At 50.7% G+C, this 23,450-nt stretch overlaps 1 protein-coding gene across 1 annotated transcript; it reads right to left on the bottom strand.

Annotated features, from left to right (window-relative positions):
• Nucleotides 1–835: 835 nt before the first annotated feature.
• On the bottom strand, nucleotides 836–22,861 carry ZNF512 (zinc finger protein 512). The gene is made up of 14 exons (XM_038751459.1): nucleotides 22,789–22,861; nucleotides 14,195–14,253; nucleotides 11,247–11,422; nucleotides 10,173–10,268; nucleotides 9,809–9,892; nucleotides 9,388–9,512; nucleotides 9,032–9,118; nucleotides 8,011–8,109; nucleotides 7,338–7,505; nucleotides 5,690–5,884; nucleotides 4,487–4,588; nucleotides 4,012–4,074; nucleotides 1,887–1,985; nucleotides 836–1,270 (listed from the first exon to the last, which is right to left on the bottom strand). The coding sequence occupies exons 1-14, from the start codon at nucleotides 22,846–22,848 to the stop codon at nucleotides 869–871; spliced, it is 1,815 nt and encodes a 604-aa protein (XP_038607387.1). The 5' UTR covers nucleotides 22,849–22,861; the 3' UTR covers nucleotides 836–868.
• Nucleotides 22,862–23,450: the final 589 nt, after the last annotated feature.

Below are 23,450 nucleotides of genomic sequence, written 5' to 3'. Positions count from 1 at the left end.
GGGTGGCTAGGCAGGTTCCTCCCCCCTCACCAAGAATCGAAGAAGCCCAAGACAGAGTCAGGAGAAGGGATTGCCTGGGAAAGCCGTGGCCCAAATCCCAGGAAGACTCTCACCGGAGAGGGATGGTTCCTCTCCCCGGCTCCTTCCCACGATCCCTGACGTCTGTGCTTAGTTCTCAAGTCTGACCTCGGGAGCCTCAAGGACATATGACAAGGCAGCTTCTCCCACAATTCCCACAACACCGACCCCACTCAAATTCTCTCACTCCAAGCCGAAGCCCCCCATCTGATAAACTTCCGAAGAACCGGGTCACCCCGTTCCATCGGTGACCTAAGTCTGAGCCAGGAGACGAGGGAAGGCAAAGGGGAGGTCGATGGGGTGAGGTTAGTCGTGGCGCCTAAGGCTTGAGGGGAAACCACTTCGCTCCCCTCCTCTGAGCAGAGCTGCTAACCGGCCTTACTACCTCTAGAGAGAGGGCTGACCAGCTAGACATCTCAAGACCAGTTGGAGACCAGTTGGCCGGCCCCTTTCAGGCTGGGCCGTGGGGCAAGACTCGGAGCAAGGGGGCCCGGAAGAACCTGGCAAAGGCCAAGAATGGGGGTTCCTTCCCACCCCACTGAGCGGAGGCTGGAAAACCTACAAAGACAGAAGTGAAAGGGGAGGGAAAACTAAGGAACTAACCGAGAAGGATGAGGTTGAGGAGGTGGGAGCCCCGGAAAAGCCACTGAGGGAGAGGGCTTTCCCCTTCCTTCCCCAATGACCCACCTGCCTCAGGAGGCCTGTGATGGGATCCTAGAGCCAGCAGCCACCCCCCCCCCACCCACCCCCACCCTCCTCCCCGGCCAAGAGACGCTCTGGACCCGGCTGGCTATTTCCTTCCACGTTTACGACTGTTCTTTGGGAGGTGGGCTTTGCGGCCCGCCTCGGGCGCGGGCTCGGGCTCCGGCTCCTCCTCGCTGCTCTCGCAGGCCGCTGCGGGAACCGCCGGGGACCCCAGGCCCCTCTTGCTCCGCCTTCGCCCCTTCCCTCCCTTGGGGCTCGCCTCTTTCGGCATCAGCTCGACCTCGGGCTGCTGCTGCTGCTGCTGCTGTTTCTTACTGCCCCAGGGCAAGAGTTTCCTCTTCCGCTGCTGCTGCCACCGCTGCTCCTCCTCTTCCTCTTCCTCCTCTTCCTCCTCCTCCAGCTGCTGCTGCTGCTGCTGCTGCTGCTGCTGCATCTTCATTAGCTTCTCAAAGCTTTTGGTCGTCGCCGTGTTCACGATGAACCAGTCCTAGGAATGCAGAATGGCATGAACAAGGCCTCCTAAGCTTCCGCTGAGAAATTACGGAGCACGGATCACCGGGCCTGGAACCGAGGGATCTCTCCATAACCCACCAAACTTCAGGTACCTGAAAAGACGGCCCGAGCCCCTCCCCAACCTCGGTCACTCCCCTCCCGCCTCATGTGCGGTTGCTGAGGAAACCGACCCGGAGTCCTCTGCTGCGATGGGGAAGAGGTAGGGGCAGGAATAATCTCCGGAGCAACTACGGCTCGGGCTGGGACGGGTAAGGGAAGCTCAGCCGGGGAATGCGGGGAAAGAGGCCAGCCTGAAGCGGTGGGATACGCCTGCATCCGTGATTCTCTCGGGCTTGCCCGGCTGGTCAGTCAGGTGACTGCCGGGAAGCGGCTTGAGGCGGTTAATACCTCTCTGTGGTCTCACGAGTGGAAAAAAAAACCTCAGTCTCCATCCCAGGGAGTGGGCGGCCCATCGTCCCTTGAAGCCCCAACTTTGAGAAGCAAGGATTCAGACCCCGTGGGGTCAGAGGGCGGTGAAGGTGCGGGTGGGAAGGGATGGCGTCTCTCAGATGCGGCGCACGGGACGGTACAGCGACCGCAGCAGCCCTCACCTCGGCGTGCACGGAGTTAATGTGGTACTTGACGCCGCTCTCAGACACGAACTCCTTCTCACACAGGAGGCACTTGTACTTTCCGGCCACAAAGTCTCCCTGAGGAGGGAAAAGGAGGCGGCACGTGGGTTTCCAGGCATTCGGGCATGCGGCTGGGGGGGGTGGGCTTCCCGTGGAGTACGAGAGAAGCAGGGTGGCCTAGTGGATAGAGCCCGGGCCTCGGACTCGGAGGACCTGGGTTCTAATCTCAGCTCTGCCACTTGTCAGCTGGACTGACTGTGAGCCCGCTGTTGGGTAGGGACCGTCTCTATATGTTGCCAACTTGTACTTCCCAGGCGCTTATTACAGTGCTCTGCACACAGTAAGCGCTCAATAAATACAACTGAATGAATGCTGGGTGACCTTGGGCAAGGCAGGTCACTTTTCGGTGCTTCAGTTACCTCATCTGGAAAATGGGGATTATGACTGGAAGCCTTATGTTGCATAATAATAATAATGATAGCATTTATTAAGAGCTTACTGTGTGCCAAGCCCTGTTCTAAGCGCCAGGGAGGTTACAAGGTGATCAGGTTGTCCCACGGGGGGCTCACAGTCTTCATCCCCATTTTCCAGATGAGGTAACCGAGGCCCAGAGAAGTGCAGTCTTCATCCCCATTTTCCAGATGAGGTGACTGAGGCCCAGAGAAGTGAAGTGACTTGCCCAAAGTCACACAGCTGACCAGTGGTGGAGCCGGAATTTGAACCCACGACCTCTGACTCCAAAGCCCGGGCTCCTTCCGCTGAGCCACACTGCTTCTCCAAGCATCTATCCCAGCGTTTGGTATACTGCCCGACACATAGTAAATGCCTACAAATACCATTTGAACAAAAAAGAGGCAGGGGAAGGAGGCAGGGAAAAGGGGCCCAGAACCAAGAAACAACCTCCCTTCTGCCAGTTTGGACCAACTCCCCAGCCTTCTTGCGTCCTTATCCGTACACCCCCATTTGGGTACTCAATCAATCAATCAATCAATCATATTTACTGAGCGCTTACTGTGTGCAGAGCACTGTACTAAGCGCTTGGGAAGTACAAGTTGGCAACATATATTATTATCTTTTACATCCATTTTCACCATTTTAAGTAGTGAATATTCCCCCGTTAATGGCTCATCATCATCATCAATCGCATTTATTGAGCGCTTACTGTGTGCAGAGCACTGTACTAAGCGCTTGGGAAGTCCAAGTTGGCAACATATAGAGACAGTCCCTACCCAACGGTGGGCTCACAGTCTAAAAGGGGGAGGCAGAGAACAAAACCAAACATACTAACAAAATAAAATAAATAGAATAGATATGTACATGGGAGATATGTGGGCTTCTGATCATCCCCACCAGATTGCCGGCTCCTAAAGAGCAGGGGAAGGGTGGGGGGGGGTCGTCGTCTTCTTCGTTTCCGCAAAAACCTAGTGCTTTCCTCTGCACCCAGGGCCCATTTAATAAACACGGTTAATGCTGAAACGGAGGCGGACCGGGCCGCGTACCAGCCGGAAGCACATACGGCCCCCTCCCCGGCTGCTGGGGGACTTGGGCCTCCAACCACTGTCAGCTGCCAGGAGCCTCGGCCCGTCACGGAAAAGCAGCGAGGGAGGCCAGGAAGAGTCCGGCTGGGGTGCGAGATGCGGCTCAGAAGCGGAGGAGGGCTGGCCCATCTAAGCCATTCCTGCCCTGAGGCGCAGACAGGCTGGATGGGCTCTAAGTAGCGTGGAGTCCGACCCTTGGGACATCCCTAACCCCAACCTTGCCTCCTCCTGGTCCCTCAGGCCCAGACAACAGCCCCGCACCGGACTTCCAACACCCCCTGACACCCTCAACCCACGGGGCTGGCCCAGAATTCAGCCGGCCTCTGGAGACGGGGGGGGGCCGTATTATTTGAGCGCTTACTGCGTGCCGAGCACTGTACTAAGCGCTTGGAAAGTCCAATTCAGCAATAAGGAGAGACAATCCCTGCCCACACCAGGCTTCCAGAGTGCCAAGAGGCCAGTGAGTCCGCCGCCATGCCACCCTACTGCTGGACACATGCCCTCTGGACCCGCGGGTTTGCCGCGGGCAGGACGGGTAACTGACGGAAATGCAAGAAGTTACAAACCAGTGTGCATGTGCTCAGGTGAGCTTTGAGGCCAGACACGCTGCTGTAGACAGATTCGCATCCCTGTAAGAGAGGAGGGACACGGCACAGTCAACGCCCCGCCGAACACCAGCCAACTCTTCCCGCCAGCCTCACCCGTCTTGCCGTCCCGCGGTGGCCACCCCCAAGTGATGGGATAAAAGCCAGCAAACAGCCCACCTCTCTGACGGTAAAGATGAACCGAAAGAGGTCGGCACAGGAGGAGTTCAGAGAGAGAAAACCCAAGGGTTTCACCGAACAAGAAAGGATGGAGGGGCAAAGAGGGGATAAAAAGAGGGCAGAAACGCTTGGTTTGGGAGAGAGAAGACAAGTCTCGGAGAGGGACGGGAGAGAGAAGGATACAGAGAGAAAGAGAGAGCAGGGCAAGTGTCTACAGTCCTCAGGCCGACCTCGGGGGTTAAGCATCACGGGGAAACAAGCCAAAGGGCCGAGTCACCTGGTTGGGACAATGGACGCGCCGATACATCTTGATCTCAGACTTCCATTTGCACAAGACGTCCTGGCTGAAGGTGGGCAAGCCGGGCCGCGTGTACTTCAACTGCAGGGTGAGGCCGGAGGCGGTCAGGGCACCCCAGTCCTGCTGTTCGCCATCAGTGCCCTCCCCGCTCCCTAAAACCTCACCTCCCACCCCATAGGTTAATTGGGAGGGGGTCCTGAAATCCCACCAGGATCAACTTGGGTACCAAATTCTCCCGATCCATCAATATAATGGATGGCTATGTGTAGCTTCAGCCCTGACATTAAGAGCTGGGGAGAGTTTACCAATCCAATCCAGGCTCCGCATTAAGGAGGAGGCACACTGAGGTTCTCATCTCGGGTCTGATATCACAGGCAGGTGCGTAACCTCAGAGGGAAGAAGACTCCCCAATTCTGCCGACATGCTCTATCCAAAATGCAGAGGGAAAAATTGCGTCCTCTGAACAGTGGAAAAGGCCCACTTGTATGGCCGGGCAGTAAGGGCCAGCTAAGAAGTGTGAGCGATCAAGGCTTTAGTGCTTGATCTCTCTGTTGAGAGAGGGAAGGAGGGAAGAGGGAGGGAATGTGCGTATCTGGAACAGCTCTCTTCATGGGAATCTATGGATCAGCAGGGACAACATTATGGCAGTTCACATACGTCCCCCCTTCTTCCAATGCACCCCATCTTTCAGACCCACAGAAGAACAACTATAGAGCCGGCAGTGCTTTCACACAAGCCCTACGTCGGATCGGAGCGCCGCGGTCAAGTCGCGTGCTACCAAGGCCTTGCCATCTTCCTATTTTGTAATATTCCCAACCCAAGATACATCTTCACATAAAAAGTATGCCCTCCTTTAAGCCCGTCTCTCCAAGACAGAATGGATCTGGAAGAGGAGGTCTGAGTGCTGAGTTTCGGTGAGCCGTGAGGCCTAGTGGAAAGACCAGTCGCCTGGGAGTCAGAGGTTCTGGGTTCTAATCCCAGCTCTGCCACTTGTTTGCCAGGGCGAGCCATCTGCCCAGGGGTTCTGTCCCGATGCATCTATCCCTCCGCAACACTCCCCTCTCTACCGCCTTAGCTTTGCTACTGCTCCTCTGTGGGGACGATGGGAGGCCACAACAAGATCACCGAGGCCTGAGCAACTGAGGCAATTACAAGGTCGCCGAACGCATTCATCACCATCACCTTTCTGTCGTCGGGCACGAGGTCCTGAAGCACCTTCTTCTTGGGCCACTCTTTGGCGAGCTCGGCGCTGGCCAGCTCCTGCAGATAGTAGACGGCCACCTTGGCCGAGCGTCTCTGCACGCGGCCCCCGGCGTCCGGCTCCAGGCTCAGCTCCCGCAGGCTCTCTGGCCGTCCCGGTTCTGGGAAGAAGGAGATCTTCGGGGAGGAAGCAGAGAGGGGACCCGACTGCATCAACGGCCTGCCTCGAGCGGAATGAGAAAGCCCGACGAGCGCAGCTCTCGCCTCCAGCCCCTCTTCCTAGCTGCAGCAGCCTCTGCCTGGCCCTCTGGGGAACCAAAATGGCACTCGGACATGGGGGCCCACTGGGTGGGACGGTGAACATCCCCGGGCTCGGCACCGTCGGCACTACGGAGGACGCCATCAGGCTTCATTCCCACGGTTTTCTGAGCCGCCCCTCCGACTCCGAGCTGGAAAGGAGGCGTGATGGAGCCAAGGTGGCAACTCCAGTCCGTGCCCCCTCCTGGATCCCGCCCGGTTTGGGGACAATTAGCGTTCTTCCCATCCCCCTCAACCGACGGCAAGGTGAGCCGGAGCTGTCCTTGCCATCCGTCCCCACTTGGCAGGCCGGCCAAGCCGGGGAGGGAAGGGTACTGCTCACCCACCATGGGGGTCGGGACAGAGGGCAAGAACGGCCCCCACGCTGGACGTCGAAGCCGGTGGCAGCGGCAGGGAAACGCCGGGACGGGGGATGCCAACGGGGAGGGTGGGGCACACGTCCCCTGTGCAGCCACCGGGTACACTGACCACCGTCCCCGGGGGCCCCCGAGTCACAGCCCGCCCCCCACCTCCACACACATACCATCAGTTAAGCAGTGGCTGCCGCACAGGAGGAGGAGGAGGAGGAGCAACACACCAAGCTTCAGCGCTCTGCAATCTGCCCCCCTCCCTCCTTCTTTCCCTCCCAATGCAAACAACCACGAACAAGTAAATTCATTCTCTTTCTCCTCCTTTTTTCTTCCCTCACCCCCCCTTCCCCTTTTCTCTCCCCCCTTCTCTGTCCATCAGAAGATGACAATGTAAGGACAAGGGTACCTTTAAATTATCCTGTTTGTTTCCTAACGGCCACACTAAAGTGTGCTGAAATTATAAGAGTGGCTCACGGCACACCGAAGGGTTCATCTGGTTTGGCTCCTCTGCACAGCAAGGTGCCGACCCCACTCTAGCCAAACTCCCAGCTGGGGCTGGCCAGTATTTCAAGGAAAAGCCCAGCACAATATGGACAGATAAGGCAGTTAATGGAGGTGCAAGAGCGCTATGGTGCCTTGGGGATGAAGGGATGGGGAGTAGCGTCTTTAACACGAGGCTCGGGAGGGTCACCACCCCACCTTTGGGAAGCCCCAGCCTTCCCCCCTTTCAAGACTGCTGACCCTGGGGAGGGGGCGGGCGAAGAACTTGATGCCCTAAAAGAACAGCTGCTGGGGCGTTTACGCTTGTATGTCCTCTAGCTTTATTCTTCCCCAGAAACGACAGCAGACATACAAAGGAGGGAGAGACGAGAGGAGAGAAGAGAGGGAGAGTTGGGAGCCCGCCAGGCCACCAGCCCACTCGCCCTCCTGCTCAACAGCTCCGGGACGGAGTCGGTACTCACAGGCCCGTGCTCTGACCTCAGGTGGTACGTGAGTCCAGCTTTGGACCTATAGGCCTTTCCGCAGTGATGACATTTCAGTGCCATCTTCTCCAGCTCTGCAGCCCCTTTGCCGCATTTCTTGACGTGATACAGGTAGCCCATGATGCTGGTGAAACTACCGGAACAGCTCTGCGGAACAGAGGAGCCCAGACCTCAATTCTGCCCCTGCCGCAGTGTCTCCCTAGCAAATGCGTCGTGCCCCCGTGCCTGCCCGCCTCTCTTTCTCTCTCTCTCGCCTCCCCGCAAGAGCCCGCCTTCTTCCAGAAGGGCATTCTCTCACCTACGGTAAAACTACGAACCGACCAACTCCTCAACTCCCGTCTCCTAGCTCAAAAGCCGCCCCCAGATCTGCAGCCAGGAACTCGCCCACCACCCCGGGGAGAGTAAGGGGGTCTGGGGAGAAAACTGAGGGAGCGGGGAGAGAGGCAGCCCTCAGAAGGGGTACACAGAATGGGGATAGAAGACTGATGCGTGGCGCTATGGAAGGACAGTAGGACCTTGTCCCCAGTGATCAGAGGAGAAGCAGCCATTTCAGGGCAGGGAATGTGTCTGTTATATTGTACTCTCCCAAGCGCTTAACACAGTGCTCAGCACCCACTAAGCGCGCGATAAGAAATACGACTGACTGACTCACCTCCCGCGTGCACTTGAGCTTCCCCATTCTCTTCAGGACCTTCCGGAGTCGCTCCCGCTCACTGGGTTCATCCAATTCCCCTCCAGCTTTCAGGATAGGCTGGACGGCGAAAGAGACGGCCGGGCAGAGACGCACGCGGACGACAAACGTACGGGAAGGAAAGAAGTCAGGCAGGGGAACAGGGAAGACAGGAGGTTTGCCTTTCTCCAGCATCTTTCCCCGGGATCGGTTGGTGCGGTGAGTTGAGTTCTTTCTCAGTTCATGTAACGTCAGGGTTCACCTGTTCTCTCTGGCGAGACTGCAAACATGCACACACACACTCTCTCTTTCACACCCCCACAACCATAATGTTTGTCATTCTTCCCAAGCACGGGCCTTGGAGTCGCAGGACCTGGGTTCAAATCCCACCTCCTCCACCTGTCCGCTCTGTGACCTTGGGCAAGTCAACTCACCTAACTTCTTTGAGCCTCGGACCCCTCATCTGCAAGATGGGAATTCAACACTTGTTCTCCCTTCTACTTAGGAGATGATCCCCATCTGGGACCTGATTATCCTGTATCTACCCCAACACTTGGTGGCTCATTGGAAAGAGCCCGGGCTTTGGAGTCAGAGGTCATGGGTTCAAGTCCCGGCTCCACCAGTTTGTCAGCTGTGTGACTTTGAGCAAGTCACTTAACTTCCCTGAGCCTCAGTTACCTCATCTGTAAAATGAGGATTAAGACTGTGAGCCCCCCATGGGACAACCTGATCACCTTGTAATCTCCCCAGCACTTAGAACAGTGCTTTGCACATACTAAGCGCTTAATAAATGCTATTATTATTATTATTGCTACAATGCTAGGCACACAGTAAGTGCTTGACAACTAGTGCAATCATTACCATTGTTATTATTATTGTTATTGCTAGTATTACTCCCAGAGCTCTTGCTAGCTCCTCTGAAGTCCCGCCGACCCAAGTGAGATAAACCCAAGAACCATTCACCGTCCTCAGCCCCCGCGCTGAAGACATAGCTCCTTCTTACCAAGTTGTTGTGATCTGCCATGACGTGATACTTCATCCCTGCCAGCGACCGCAGCTGCTTCCCACAGTGGTGGCATGTGAACATCTCCTGGAAGGGGAAAAGCCCTCAGAACACCAGTTCCTGATGGAAAGAGCCTGAGTAACCTCCAGCCTTCACCTGCCCCTAGGTTTGGCCCTGACCTCGCCCACCTCCCTTCTCCCTCCCCACGCTGCTCAGTGCAAGGAAAACGGTGCCTGGGGGGCAGGGAGACGTGGGGAGGGGGTAAGGGAGTCTCGCAGATGCCACTTTGGGTGGCAATGGGCTGCAAGTGTGGGAGAGAACTGCAGCAGGAGCTCTGCCCACTAAGGTCTCGTTACCTGTTTACAGTTTTTCATGTGCTTCTTCAGACCCTCCACCGTCTTCCTCACGACCGCCCGGCAGGTGGGACAGGAGACTCTGCCCTTATCCAGGATTTCCAGATACCACTGCTCTTCGACACTGCCTGCCGAGGCAGAAGGAAAGGGATGGCCCAGGCCCCAGGCCACTGAGCTAACCCCTCCAACCCAGAGCCTTCCGTGCAGGGAATAATCGAGGCATCTGGAAGGTGGTGCTTGGCGCCGGGTGGCTGAGGTCATTCCCGAAAGTTAATGCCTCACTCGGTGGAGGAACCCCAAGGTGTCCCATTTCCAGCCAGCATCGGCCCCGCCGTGAGATGGAGCGGTCTACACCGGCGACCTCGGCTGCTCTCGACTCAGAAGAGTCCCGCGGTCCGCCCGGGCCCCCGAGGAGGCGAGATACCTGCTGCATACGTCGGAGGCTCCTTCCTCACATGCCGGCCTGGGGATTTGGAGTTGTGCTGACCTCCGGCCCGTTGCTTCCTCCCTGGTGGGGAGGGGACAGTTAAGACCAGACCCCTGCATTATTCGACCCACGCCACTCCAAGAGCAAGCCCCAGATCCCTTTCCCCAGAAAGAGAGGCAGAAATGAGGGGCGGGTGGGGCGGAGCACACCCCCCTTCTTTGCCCAGTCCCCTGGAGGGCCCGGTAAGGGCCACAATTTAGGACCAACTCTCAGTTCCACGGCTCCTTCCCTCTGAGAAAGACCACCCCTCCGGCTGGAGCAAGAAAAGGAAGGCAGCTTGGAGCCTGGCACTCCTCATTACCAGAAACTTTTTGCTTCTTTCTGGGGAACTCTTCATAGTCTTCATCCTCCTCCTGGGTGGGCTTCTTCCTCCCCTTGGATGGCCCGCCTCCTGTGACTGAGGGGAGACACAGAACGGGCCCCGGACACTTGGTTTCAAGCTTGGACTCAACATGCTATCCGCTGGGATCTTGGGGATTAAGCACGCTGATCGTCAGGCAGGTCGTGTGACCCGCTATAAGCTACCCTCCCCAGAGTACCTGTAGGCGTTACCGGGGAATAATACAATAATAATAATAATAATAATAAAAGGCACTCGCTCTATGACAAGCAATGAGGCATATGCAAAATAAGCAGAGCAGACGCACAGTCCCTGTCACCCCTGAGGGTTCAAAGTCTGTGGACAGACAGGCACTTTATCCTCATTTTCCAGATGGGGAAGCTGAGGCCCAGAGCCGAACGGTTGCCAGTCACTCACAACTCCCGAATAGAGACTGGGGTGCAGGGGCGGAGAGCCCCAGGGACTGGCATCACTAAGGTCGGGGCCAGAACCTCCCCGCCCTGGGGTAGCCCACCCAGGACGGCACGATACGACGACGGCCCAGCGGCCTCCGGGAAACACAGAAGCCAAGTGTGGAGGGGGCAGGCGAGGCGGGAAGGCTACCAAATAGGCTTCCATGGAAAACAGCTACAGGACGAAGCGCCTTGATGGCACTCTAAGACAGGATATGGTTCTAGCTGTTGTTTTCGGATCGTGACAACATGAAACGCAGACGCCGCGTAGAGAAATTCCCTCCCCGGAGCCTTTAAACTTACTCTATTACTCTATTTATTTATTTATTTATTTATTTTACTTGTACATTTCTATCCTACTTATTTTATTTTGTTGGTATGTTTGGTTCTGTTCTCTGTCTCCCCCTTTTAGACTGTGAGCCCACTGTTGGGCAGGGACTGTTTCTACGTGATGCCAATTTGGACTTCCCAAGCACTTAGTACAGTGCTCTGCACATAGTAAGCGCTCAATAAATACGATTGATTGATTGATTGATTGACTGATTGATTGATTTAAACGGGCGGGGGGACTTGGGCTCTCTACCTTTTTTTTCGGCACTGGAATGGGCAGCTGCCTTCATCCCTCTCATCTCCAGCCAGTAGGTGGGCTTACGGATGGAGGAGCGACCACCACTCACTGGCTCCCGGGAAGAGGCAGAGGATGAGTCGCTGAGAGAGTCATCGCCAGGGCTGGTCTCCTGGAAGGTGCCGTCCCATGTCCTGCTCAAAATATGATTGATGATGATGATGAAAACACGACCCCGCGGATGCCCTCTAGACGCGAAGGAGCAACTGGAGGGCTCGACGGCAAACCCCGCTGAGCCCCACTTCTGGCTCCATCCCTCATCTGCTAGGGGACCTCGGGGCGAGTCGCTTCACCAATCTGAGCTTTGGCTGCCTCGACCGAAAGGACGGTGAAGAGGGAGTCGCTCATTTTTGGAAGGTGCCTGGAGAGTCTCGGGAATGGAGAGGTTCTCTCTGCACCCTCTCCCATGTCCCTCCGACCCGGCAGCGGCAAAGCAGCTCTGCCCCAAATCACATTCCCACCGAAACAGCTTCAGGCTGGAAGTGAAAGTTGCAGGGGGAAGAGCGGGAAGAATACAAAACACCCCGCCGCGCTCTTCCAAAAAGTGCCGGTGATCACTAGTAGGCTGGGCATTTCTTGTTGTGGGCAGGGATCATGTCTACCAACTCTGTTGAATTATTCTCTCCCAAGCACTTAGTACGTTAAGCTACCACTAAATACCATTGATGATGATGATGATGCACCAAAACCTCACCTCCCCGTCCCCAGACCAGATGACTAATTCTTCTATTCCTCCCCTCTTCTACAGGGACTGCCTTCCATCACGCCTTTCTCTTCCTCTCCATCACCACATCTCCTTTCGCCGCAGCTGCCGCTCGAGCCGGAGAATCGCTCCCGCCCTGTCTGGTTTCGACCTTGGCCCTACTTAAACTGGGAGGCCCACGTGGGACAGGGAATGCGTCCAACCCGATTACCTTGTACGGCGCTTAGTACGGTGCTTCGTACGTAGTAGGTGCTTAACAAATACCCTAACTCATTGTTATTATCGGCACCACACTTTGCTTTCTGGTCTCTCCACCCGGCCTAGTGCTTCCCTCCTCCAAAATACCCAAGCGCTCTTCTGAACTCGAGACGAGAAACTTTTTACCTTCGGACCCCCTGCCTCAGATTCTCTCACCCTTCGGCATCCAAACCATGCAGCCAGGACTTCAGCTCAAGGCTGTTCTCCACCTGAGCGAGCATCCTTTTCTCCCGGCATCGGGACGACAGTAAGGGCTGCTTACTGTCTTGCTTGAGATTCGCCCTTGCTTCGTTCTGCTCATTCACCCAGTCCCACCTTTTGAAGATTTCTAATCTCTTTTCAGCTTTTATTTTTACGATTCACACCAGCTGAATATTTTACTACTATTACTCCTCATCTTTCTGACACGTTGTTCTGCACAAGTCTTTCCCACTCCCCCAAACCCTCCAAGGTTTGCTCCATCCTCTCCTAACAAGCAGAAACCCCTATTAGCTTTATTAAGACACTCAATCAGCTCCCTCCCACTTAGGCACTCTCCTAATTCAAAACTCACTTCAGATACCCTTGATCACCTTATCTCTTTAAAACAGCTAATTTTTGCCTAATATTGAGATTACTTCTCAGCATTGAAAATTTTGCTCCCTCATGACAAATTTCATTTCTGGCATCTGAACTTTTTTTTTTTATAATCTGAATAAACAGATACAAATAACCAGTTTTTGTATAACCAAAATCAGCTTCCTACTGAATGTGTTTGTAGGGTCTGTGCTTTGAACTGTGCACATTCGCTCAACGATAAAACAGTCTTGCAGATATTTTCTTCCCCATCCACGGAGAGATCTACACACCTTCAAAAGTTTCAACAGCCTTTTTCACACTTGCTGGTGTCACACCAACAATGCAGCTGATGGCAAAAAAACAGAAGAATAATACTAGTGTGGTGGGAGGAATTTTCCATTTTTATTGTGATTCTTACTTGCTTTCAAAGTTCAAAGGAATTCCTTTTAGGCTCTGGGCTTGAAGATCCTACCATCCTGTTGATTATAGAGGAGAATAATGGAGAACATCCCTATCATAGGTCATTTAACGGAGTCTCAGAGCTGCATTGCAAATGAGGGCAAGAAAGCTATAGGAAAATCAAGAAATGTAGATTAAATGATATGGACGATAAGAAATACATCTTCTGAAAGTCAGTAGTAGGGAAACTACAGAGAGTATGGAATGGGGTGATCAAAGGCATGGAAGTTGCCTTAAACCCTGAAATTGATTTTAGGAAACAGGGAGATTATGTCTTCACTTGAGCCTAGAGAAATACTTAAAAGGATGGAACTTGAGGATGCAGTGAATCATAGCAATAGAGCAGACATTTATTCTTTTCTGTTAAGTTTAGTGTTTTAGCACATTGTTCTGCACACAGTAAGTGCTCAATAAGTATCACTGATCGCTTGAGAGGGGGAGAGAAGGACAGATGGAGAAGAGGAAGTAGAGAGACAGAGAACATGGGGGAGAGGATGAGGTGGAGAGGGGGGAGAGGGAGAGACAGAGAGCTTCCCTAAGGCCTCATTTACCTTATTTTCCCTCCCTTCTACATCACCTATGTAGTTGTATCTATTTCCCTTAAGCACTTTTTCACTCACCACCACAGCACCTACGTGTAAATCCAACTATGATTTATTTTAACGTCCGTCTCCCCTTCTAGTCTGAAGGTCCTTAGGGGCAGGGATCGGGCCTACGTACTCTATACTGAACTGCAGTGAACTCGCCCAAGCATTTAATACAGTGCTTTGCACACGGCAAGCACTCAGTAAATACCACTGACTGACGTAATCTTTGTAGTGAAACTTGACGGCAGGTGGGCTAATTTCCCCAACATTTACGATGCAATGTTTAGTAGCTAGCCAGGCTATGTGTTGGGTTGTGACAGATGTCCACAAAATCTACTTACTTTTTGGCCCCCACTGTCCTTTTGTTCTTTTGCTGCCTGGGGTGTGTGGGTCCAGGGGCCTATAGAAAATCACAAGAAAGCGGATTAGCACCAGAGATCGGTTTCTAGACCGGAGACGGGGGACAGTACCCTACTCACACGTAAGCCAGTCGGTCTTCTTTTAAGACACTTTTGGCCTCACTGCTGGCCTGGAATCCCCCATCCCGCCCCTCGGAAGGGACCGGAATCAAATCAGAGTCTCCCTCTCCTCCTTCCACCCTGCGATGCTTAAGGAGCCAGGCTCCTCTCCCACGGAAGAGGGAGGTGATGAGGGATGGAAACTCGTTGAGGGCAGGGAACGCATCAACCGACTCTGTTCCGTTATACTCTCCCGAGCATCTAGCACAGTGCCCTGTAGTTTATTTATATTAATGTCTATCTCCCTTCCCCCCATCACACACCCTGGACTGGATAGAGCCCGGGCCTGGGAGCCTGAAGATCGTGGGTTCTAATCCCGGCTCCGCCACTTGTCTGCTGTGTGACCTTGGGCAAGTCACTTCACTTCTCCGGGCCTCAGTTCCCTCATCTGTAAAATGGGGATTGAGACTGTGAGACAGGGACTGTGTCCAACCTGATTTGCTTTTACCCACCCCAGCGCTTAGTACAGTACTTGGTACATAGGAAGAGCAAAACAAATGCCATCATCATTGTTATTATTGTACTCTCCCAAGCGTTTAGTAGTGTTCTGCACACAGAAAGAATCCACTAAATACGATGGAATGAATACCCTGCACACAGAAAAGGCTCGCTAAATACCCCGATGATGATGATGCCGATGATAAATACCATTTAAAAAAAAAAATGAAGGGAGAGGATGGTTTCACACTCCACCTCACTGTCTTCTCACTATGCCTCGATCTCGCCTGTCCCGCCCCCGACGTCCCACCTCTGGCCTGGAATGCCTTCCCTCCTCAAATCCGACAATCCCTCTTCCCCTCTCCAAAGTCCTACTGAAGGCTCACCTCCTCCAAGAGGCCTTCCCAGACTAAGCCCCCTTTTCCTCAGCTCCCTCTCCCTTCCGCGTCACTCCAACTCCCTCCCTTTGCTCTCCACCCCTCGTCCCACAGCACTCATGTATCAGTATATATATATCTATGTATCTGTATAAAGATACATAGATATATATAATATATATTATGTATATATGTTTGTACGGATTTATTACTCTTTTATTTGTACATATTCTATTTATTTTATTTTGCTAATATGTTTTGTTTTCTTGTCTGTCTCCTCAATAAATACGACAATGAATGAATGAATGAATCTATAATTCCATTTCTTTATATTGATGCCAGTTTACTTGTTTTGATATGTCTCCCCTTCCCTCCCCGCAGACTGTGAGCCCGTTACGGGCAGGGATTGTCTCTCTTTATTGCTGTATTGTACCTTCCAAGCGCTTAATACAGTGCTGTGCACACGGGGAGCGCTCAAATGCATCATCTACAAAACAGTGCTTGGCACACGGCAAGTGCTTAACGCGTACCATGATAATTATTATTAATAAACACGACTGAATGGACGGATGCACTGTCTACAGAACAGTGCCTGGCAATCAATCAATCAATCATATTTACTGAGCGCTTACTGTGTGCAGAGCACTGTACTAAGCGCTTGGGAAGTACAAGTTGGCAACATATAGAGACAGTCCCTACCCAACAGTGGGCTCACAATCTAGAAGGGGGAGACAGAGAACAAAACCAAACATATTAACAAAATAAAACAGAATAGATATATACAATTAAAATAGAGTAATAAATATGTACAAACATATATACATATATACAGGTGCTGTGGGGAAGGGAAGGAGGTAAGACGGGGAGATGGAGAGGGGGACGAGGGGGCTCAGTCTGGGAAGCCCTCCTGGAGGAGGTGAGCTCTCAGTAGGGCCTTGAAGGGAGGAAGAGAGCTAAGCGCTTAACAGATACCATAATGATAATAATTATTATTAATAAACATGACTGAAGGGACGAATGCATAGTCCACAGAACAGTGCTCGGCACTCAGTAAGTGCTTAAGAGATACCATAGTGATAATAACGATCATTAACAAACACGACTGAGGGACGAATGCATAATCTACAGAACAGCACTTGGCACATAGTAAGCGCTTAACAGACACCATAATGGTAATAACGATCATTAACACGACTGAATGGATGGATGCATTGTCTACAGAACAGCTCTTGGCACATAGAAAGCGCTTACCAGATGCCATAGTAACAATTATCATTAATAAACACGACTGAAGGGACGAATGCATAATCTAAAAAACACTGCTTGGAACATAGTAAGCGTTTAACGGATACCATAATGATTATTATTAATAAACAACTGAATGGACGAGTGCATAATCTACAGAACAGCACTTGGCACATTGTAAGCGCTTAGCAGACACCATAATGATAATAACTATCATTAACACGACTGAATGAATGAATGCATGGTCTACAGAACAGCACTTGGCACATAGAAAGTGCTTAACAGATGCCATAATAACAATTATCATTAATAAAAACGACTGAAGGGATGAATGCATAATCTACCAAACAGTGCTTGTCACACAGTAAGCACTTAACGGATACCATAATGGTAATGATTATTAATAAACACGATTGAAGGGACGAATGCATAGTCTATAAACCAGTTCTTAGCACACAGTAGGCACATAACAGATACCCTAATGGTTATTACTAATAAACAACTGAATGGACAAGTGCATAATCTACAGAACAGCACTTGGCACATAGTAAGCGCTTTGCAGATGCCATAATAATAATTATTATTAATAAACACGACTGAAGGGACGAATGCATAATCTGCAAAACAGTGCTTGGCACACAGTAAGCACTTAACGGATACCATAATGATAATGACTATTAATAAACACGACAATGGATGAATGCATAGTCTACAGAACAGTGCTTGGCACTCAGTAAGTGCTTAAGAGATACCATAGTGATAATAACGATCATTAACAAACACGACTGAGGGACGAATGCATAATTTACAGAACACTGCTTGGCACATAGTAAGAGCTTAACAGACACCATAATGGTAATAACGATCATTAACACGACTGAATGGACGGATGCATTGTCTACAGAAAAGCACTTGGCACATAGAAAGCGCTTACCAGATGCCATAGTAACAATTATCATTAATAAACACGACTGAAGGGACGAATGCATAATCTAAAAAACAGTGCTTGGAACATAGTAAGCGTTTAACGGATACCATAATGATTATTATTAATAAACAACTGAATGGACGAGTGCATAATCTACAGAACAGCACTTGGCACATTGTAAGTGCTTAACAGACACCATAATGATAATAACTATCATTAACACGACTGAATGAAAGAATGCATGGTCTACAGAACAGCACTTGGCACATAGAAAGTGCTTAACAGATGCCATAATAGCAATTACCATTAATAAAAACGACTGAAGGGATGAATGCATAATCTACAAAACAGTGCTTGGCACACAGTAAGCACTTAACAGACACCCTAACGATAACAACGATCATTAACACGACTGAATGGACGAATGCATAGTCTACAGAACAGCACCTGACACATAGAAAGCGCTTAGATGCCATAATAACAATTATCACTAATAAACACGACTGAAGGGACAAATGCATAATCTACAAAACAGTGCTTGGCACATAGTAAGCGCTTAATGGATACCATAATGATTATTATTAATAAATAACTGAATGGACAAGTGCATATTCTACAGAACAGCACTTGGCACTTTGGAAGCACTTAGCAGATGCCATAATTATTATTATTATTGATAAACACGACTGAAGGGAGGAATGCACAATCTGCAAAACAGTACCTGGCACACACTAAGCACTTAACGGATACCATAATGATAATTATTATTAATAAACACGACTGAATGGACGAATGCATAGTCTACAGAACAGTGCTTGGCACTCAGTAAATGCCTAAGAGATACCATAGTGATAATAACGATCATTAATAAACACGACTGAGGGACAAATGCATAATTTACAGAACACTGCTTGGCCCATAGTAAGCGCTTAACAGATACCATAATGATAATAACGATCATTAACACGACCGAACAGATGAATGCATAGTCTACAGAACAGCACTTGGCACATAGAAAGCGCTTAGATGCCATAATAATAATTATCATTAATAAACACGACTGAAGGGACGAATGCATAATCTACAAAACAGTGCTTGGCACATAGTAAGCGCTTAATGGATACCATAATGATTATTATTAATAAACAACTCAATGGACAAGTGCATAATCTACAGAACAGCACCTGGCACATAGCAAGCGCTTTGCAGATGAAATAATAATTATTATTAATAAACACGACTGAAGGGACGAATGCATAATCTGCAAAACTGTGCCTGGCACACACTAAGCACTTAATGGATACCATTAATGATAATTAGTATTAATAAACACAACTGAATGGACGAATGCATAGTCTACAGAACAGTGCTTGGCACTCAGTAAGTGCTTAAGAGATACCATAGTGATAATAACGATCATTAACAAACACGACTGAGGGACGAATGCGTAATTTACAGTACAGTGCTTGGCACATAGTAAGCGCTTAACAGACACCCTAACGATAATAACGATCATTAACACGACTGAATGGACGAATGCATAGTCTACAAAACAGCACTTGGCACATAGAAAGAAAGCGCTTAACAGATGCCATAATAACAATTATCATTAATAAACACGACTGAAGGGACGAATGCATAATCTACAAAACAGTGCTTGGCACATAGTAAGTGCTTAATGGATACCATAATGATTATTATTAATAAACAACTGAATGGACAAGTGCATAATCTACAGAACAGCACTTGGCACATGGTAAGCGCTTAGAAGATGCCATAATGATTATTATTATTAATAAACATGACTGAAGGGACGCATGCACAATCTGAAAACAGTGCCTGGCACACACTAAGCACTTAACGGATACCATAATGATAATTATTATTAATAAACACGACTGAAGGGACGAATGCACAGTCTACAGAACAGTGCTTGGCACACAGTAAGCGCTTAACGGATACCATAATGATAATGATTTTTAATAAACACGATTGAAGGGACGAATGCACAGTCTATAAAACTGTTCTTGGCACACAGGCGCAAAACAGACACCCTAATGATAATAATAATTATTATTATTAATAAACACGACTGAAGGAACAAATGCAAAATCAACAGAGCAGCGCTTGGCACACAGTAAGCGCTTAACGGATACCCTAATGATAATTATTATTATATTATTAATAAACACCACTGAAGGGACGAATGCATAATCAACAGAGCGGCACTTGGCACATAGTAAACACGTAACAGATACCCTAATGATAATTATTATTATTATTAAGCACGACTGAAGGAACGAATGTATAATCAACAGAGCAGTGCTTGGCACACAGTAAGCGCTTAACGGATACTCTAATGATAATTATTATTATATTATTAATAAACACCACTGAAGGGACGAATGCATAATCAACAGAGCGGCACTTGGCACATAGTAAACGCGTAACAGATACCCTAATGATAATTATTATTATTATTGTTAAGCACGACTGAAGGGACGAATGCATAATCACAACAGAACAGTGCTTGGCACACAGTAAGAGCTTAACGGATGCCATAATGATAATTATTATTAATAAACACGACTGAGGGGACGAATGCGTAGTCTACAGCACACCGTTTGGCACAGAGTAAGCGCTTAAGAGATACCGTAGTGACAATAACGATCATTAACGATCGGGAGAAGCGGCGTGGCTCAGTGGAAAGCGCCCGGGCTTTAGAGTCAGAGGTCATGGGTTCAAATCCCGGCTCCGCCAACTGTCAGCTGGGTGACTCTGGGCAAGTCATTTAACTTCTCTGGGCCTCGGTTACCTCATCTGTCAAATGGGGATGAAGACTGTGAGCACCCCCCCGGGGGCCACCTGGTCACCTTGTAACCTCCCCAGCGCTTAGAACAGTGCTTGGCGCATAGTAAGCGCTTAATAAATGCCATCACTAACCTGATCACCTTGTAATCTCCCCAGGGCTTAGAACAGTGCTTTACACATACTGAGCACTTAATGAGTGTCATCATTAACCTGATCACCTTGCATCCTCCCCAGCTCTTAGAACAGTGCTTTGCACATGGTAAGCGCTAAATGAGTGTCATCATTAACCTGATCACCTTGTATCCTCCACAGCGCTTAGAAGACGCTTGGCACATAGTAAGCGCTTAAAAACTGCCTTCATTAACCTGATCACCTTGTATCCTCCCCAGCGGTTAGAAGAGCGCTTTGCACATAGTAAGCGCTTAATAAGTGTCATCATTAACCTGATCACCTTGTATCCTCCTCAGCGCTTAGAACAGTGCTTTGCGCATAGTAAGCGCTTAATAAATGTCATCATTAACCTGATCCCCTTGCATCCTCCCCAGCGCTTAGAACAGTGCCTGGCACATAGTAAGTGCTTAATAAGTGTCATCATTAACCTGATCACCTTGCATCCTCTCCAGCGCTTAGAACAGTGCCTGGCACATAGTAAGTGCTTAATAAGTGTCATCATTAACCTGATTACCTTGCATCCTCCCCAGCACTTAGAACAGTGCCTGGCACACAGTAAGCGCTTAATAAGTGTCATCATTAACCTGATCACCTTGTATCCTCCCCAGCACATAGAACAGTGTCTGGCACATAGTAAGCGCTTAATAAGTGTCATCATTAACCTGATCACCTTGCATCCTCCCCAGCGCTTAGAACACTGCCTGGCACATAGTAAGCACTTACCAAGTGTCATCATTAACCTGATCGCCTTGCATCCTCCCCAGCGCTTAGAACAGTGCCTGGCACATAGTAAGCGCTTAATAAGTGTCATCATTAACCTGATCACCTTGCATCCTCCCCAGCGCTTAGAACAGTGCCTGGCACATAGTAAGTGCTTAATAAATGCCATCATTAACCTGATCACCTTGTATCCTCCCCAGCGCTTAGAACAGTGCCTGGCACATAGTAAGCGCTTACTAAATGCCACCATTAACCTGATCACCTTGCATCCTCCCCAGCACTTAGAACAGTGCCTGGCACATACTAAGCGCTTAATACATGCCATCATTAACCTGATCACCATGTATCCTCCCCAGCGCTTGGAACAGTGCCTGGCACATAGTAAGCGCTTAATAAGTGTCATCATTAACCTGATTACCTTGTATCCTCCCCAGCGCTTAGAACAGTGCCTGGCACATAGTAAGCGCTTAACAAATGCCATCATTAACCTGATCACCTTATATCCTCCTCAGCGCTTAGAACAGTACCTGGCACATAGTAAGCGCTTAATAAGTGTCATCATTAACCTGATCACCTGGTATCCTCCCCAGCGCTTAGAACAGTGCCTGGCACATAGTAAGCGCTTAATAAAAGCCATCATTAACCTGATCACCTTGCATCCTCCCCAGGGCTTAGAACACTACCTGGCACATAGTAAGCGCTTAATAAATGCCATCATTAACCTGATCACCTTGCATCCTCCCCAGTGCTTAGAACACTGCCTGGCACATAGTAAGCGCTTACTAAGTGTCATCATTAACCTGATCGCCTTGTATCCTCCCCAGCGCTTAGAACAGTGCCTGGCACACAGTAAGAGCTTAATAAGTGTCATCATTAACCTGATCACCTTGTATCCTCCTCAGCGCTTAGAACAGTGCCTGGCACACAGTAAGTGCTTAATAAGTGTCATCATTAACCTGATCACCTTGCATCCTCCCCAGCGCTTAGAACAGTGCCTGGCACATAGTGAGCGCTTAACAAATGCCATCATTAACCTGATCACCTTGTATCCTCCCCAGCGCTTAGAACAGTGCCTGGCACACAGTAAGAGCTTAATAAGTGTCATCATTAACCTGATCACCTTGTATCCTCCTCAGCGCTTAGAACAGTGCTTTGCGCATAGTAAGCGCTTAATAAATGTCATCATTAACCTGATCCCCTTGTATCCTCCTCAGCGCTTAGAACAGTGCCTGGCACATAGTAAGTGCTTAATAAATGCCATCATTAACCTGATCACCTTGTATTCTCCCCAGCGCTTAGAACAGTGCCTGGCACATAGTAAGCGCTTAATAAGTGTCATCATTAACCTGATCACCTTGCATCCTCCCCAGCGCTTAGAACAGTGCCTGGCACATAGTAAGCACTTAATATCATTAACCTGATCACCTGGTATCCTCCTCAGCGCTTAGAACAGTGCCTGGCACATAGTAAGCGCTTAATAAGTGTCATCATTAACCTGATCACCTTGTATCCTCCTCAGCGCTTAGAACAGTGCCTGGCACATAGTAAGCGCTTAATAAGTGTCATCGTTATTATGATCAAGAGGCAGGACTGAAGGGACGAAGGCGTAACCTGCAGAACAGCGCTTAGCGCAGAGTGAGGGCTTCAGCAATGCGGGGGGGAGGGGGAAGGGGAGGAGGAGGAGGAAGAGGAGGAGGATGAAGGCTCCGGGCAGGGCGGGCACTCACCGCGGGGCCCGCGCGGGATCCGGAAGGCATCGCCCCGCGCCTGGGCTTCCGAAACGTCATCACGCCGCGACCGACGTCACTTCCTGCCGCCGCCCCGGGGACATTAGCCACTTCCGGGGGCGGGGCCCGGCCTCCGCGCTCGCGCACTGGGGGCGTTGTCTCCGCCTTCGCGCCTGCGCACTGGGGGCGGAGTTGGTGGAAACTGGTGGGCGACGGGGGGGGGGGGGCGCCTCGGCCTTCGCGCCTGCGCACTGGGGGCGGAGTTGGCGGAAACTGGTGGGCGAGAGGGGCCGCGCTTCGCGCTTGCGCACTGGGGGCAGAGTTGGTGGAAACTGGTGGGCGGCGGGGGGGCGTGTCTCGGCCTTCGCGCATGCGCACTGGGGGCGGAGTTGGTGGAAACTGGTGGGCGAGAGGGGCCGCGCTTCGCGCTTCCGCACTGGGGGCGGGGTTGGTGGAAACTGGTGGGCGACGGGGGCCTCGCCTCGGCCTTCGCACTGGGGGCGGAGTTGGTGGAAACTGGTGGGCGAGAGGGGCCGCGCTTGCGCACTGGGGGCGGAGTTGGCGGAAACTGGTGGGCGGTTTGGGCCTCGCCTCGGCATTCGCGCTTGCGCACTGGGGGCGGTGGCTGAGGGGTGGGCGATTTGGGCCGCGTGTCCGCCTTC

The sequence above is a fragment of the Tachyglossus aculeatus genome, chromosome 9 (genome assembly GCF_015852505.1).
Source record: "Tachyglossus aculeatus isolate mTacAcu1 chromosome 9, mTacAcu1.pri, whole genome shotgun sequence".
NCBI lineage: Eukaryota > Metazoa > Chordata > Mammalia > Monotremata > Tachyglossidae > Tachyglossus > Tachyglossus aculeatus.
This window is presented reverse-complemented; position numbering and strand designations above follow the sequence as displayed.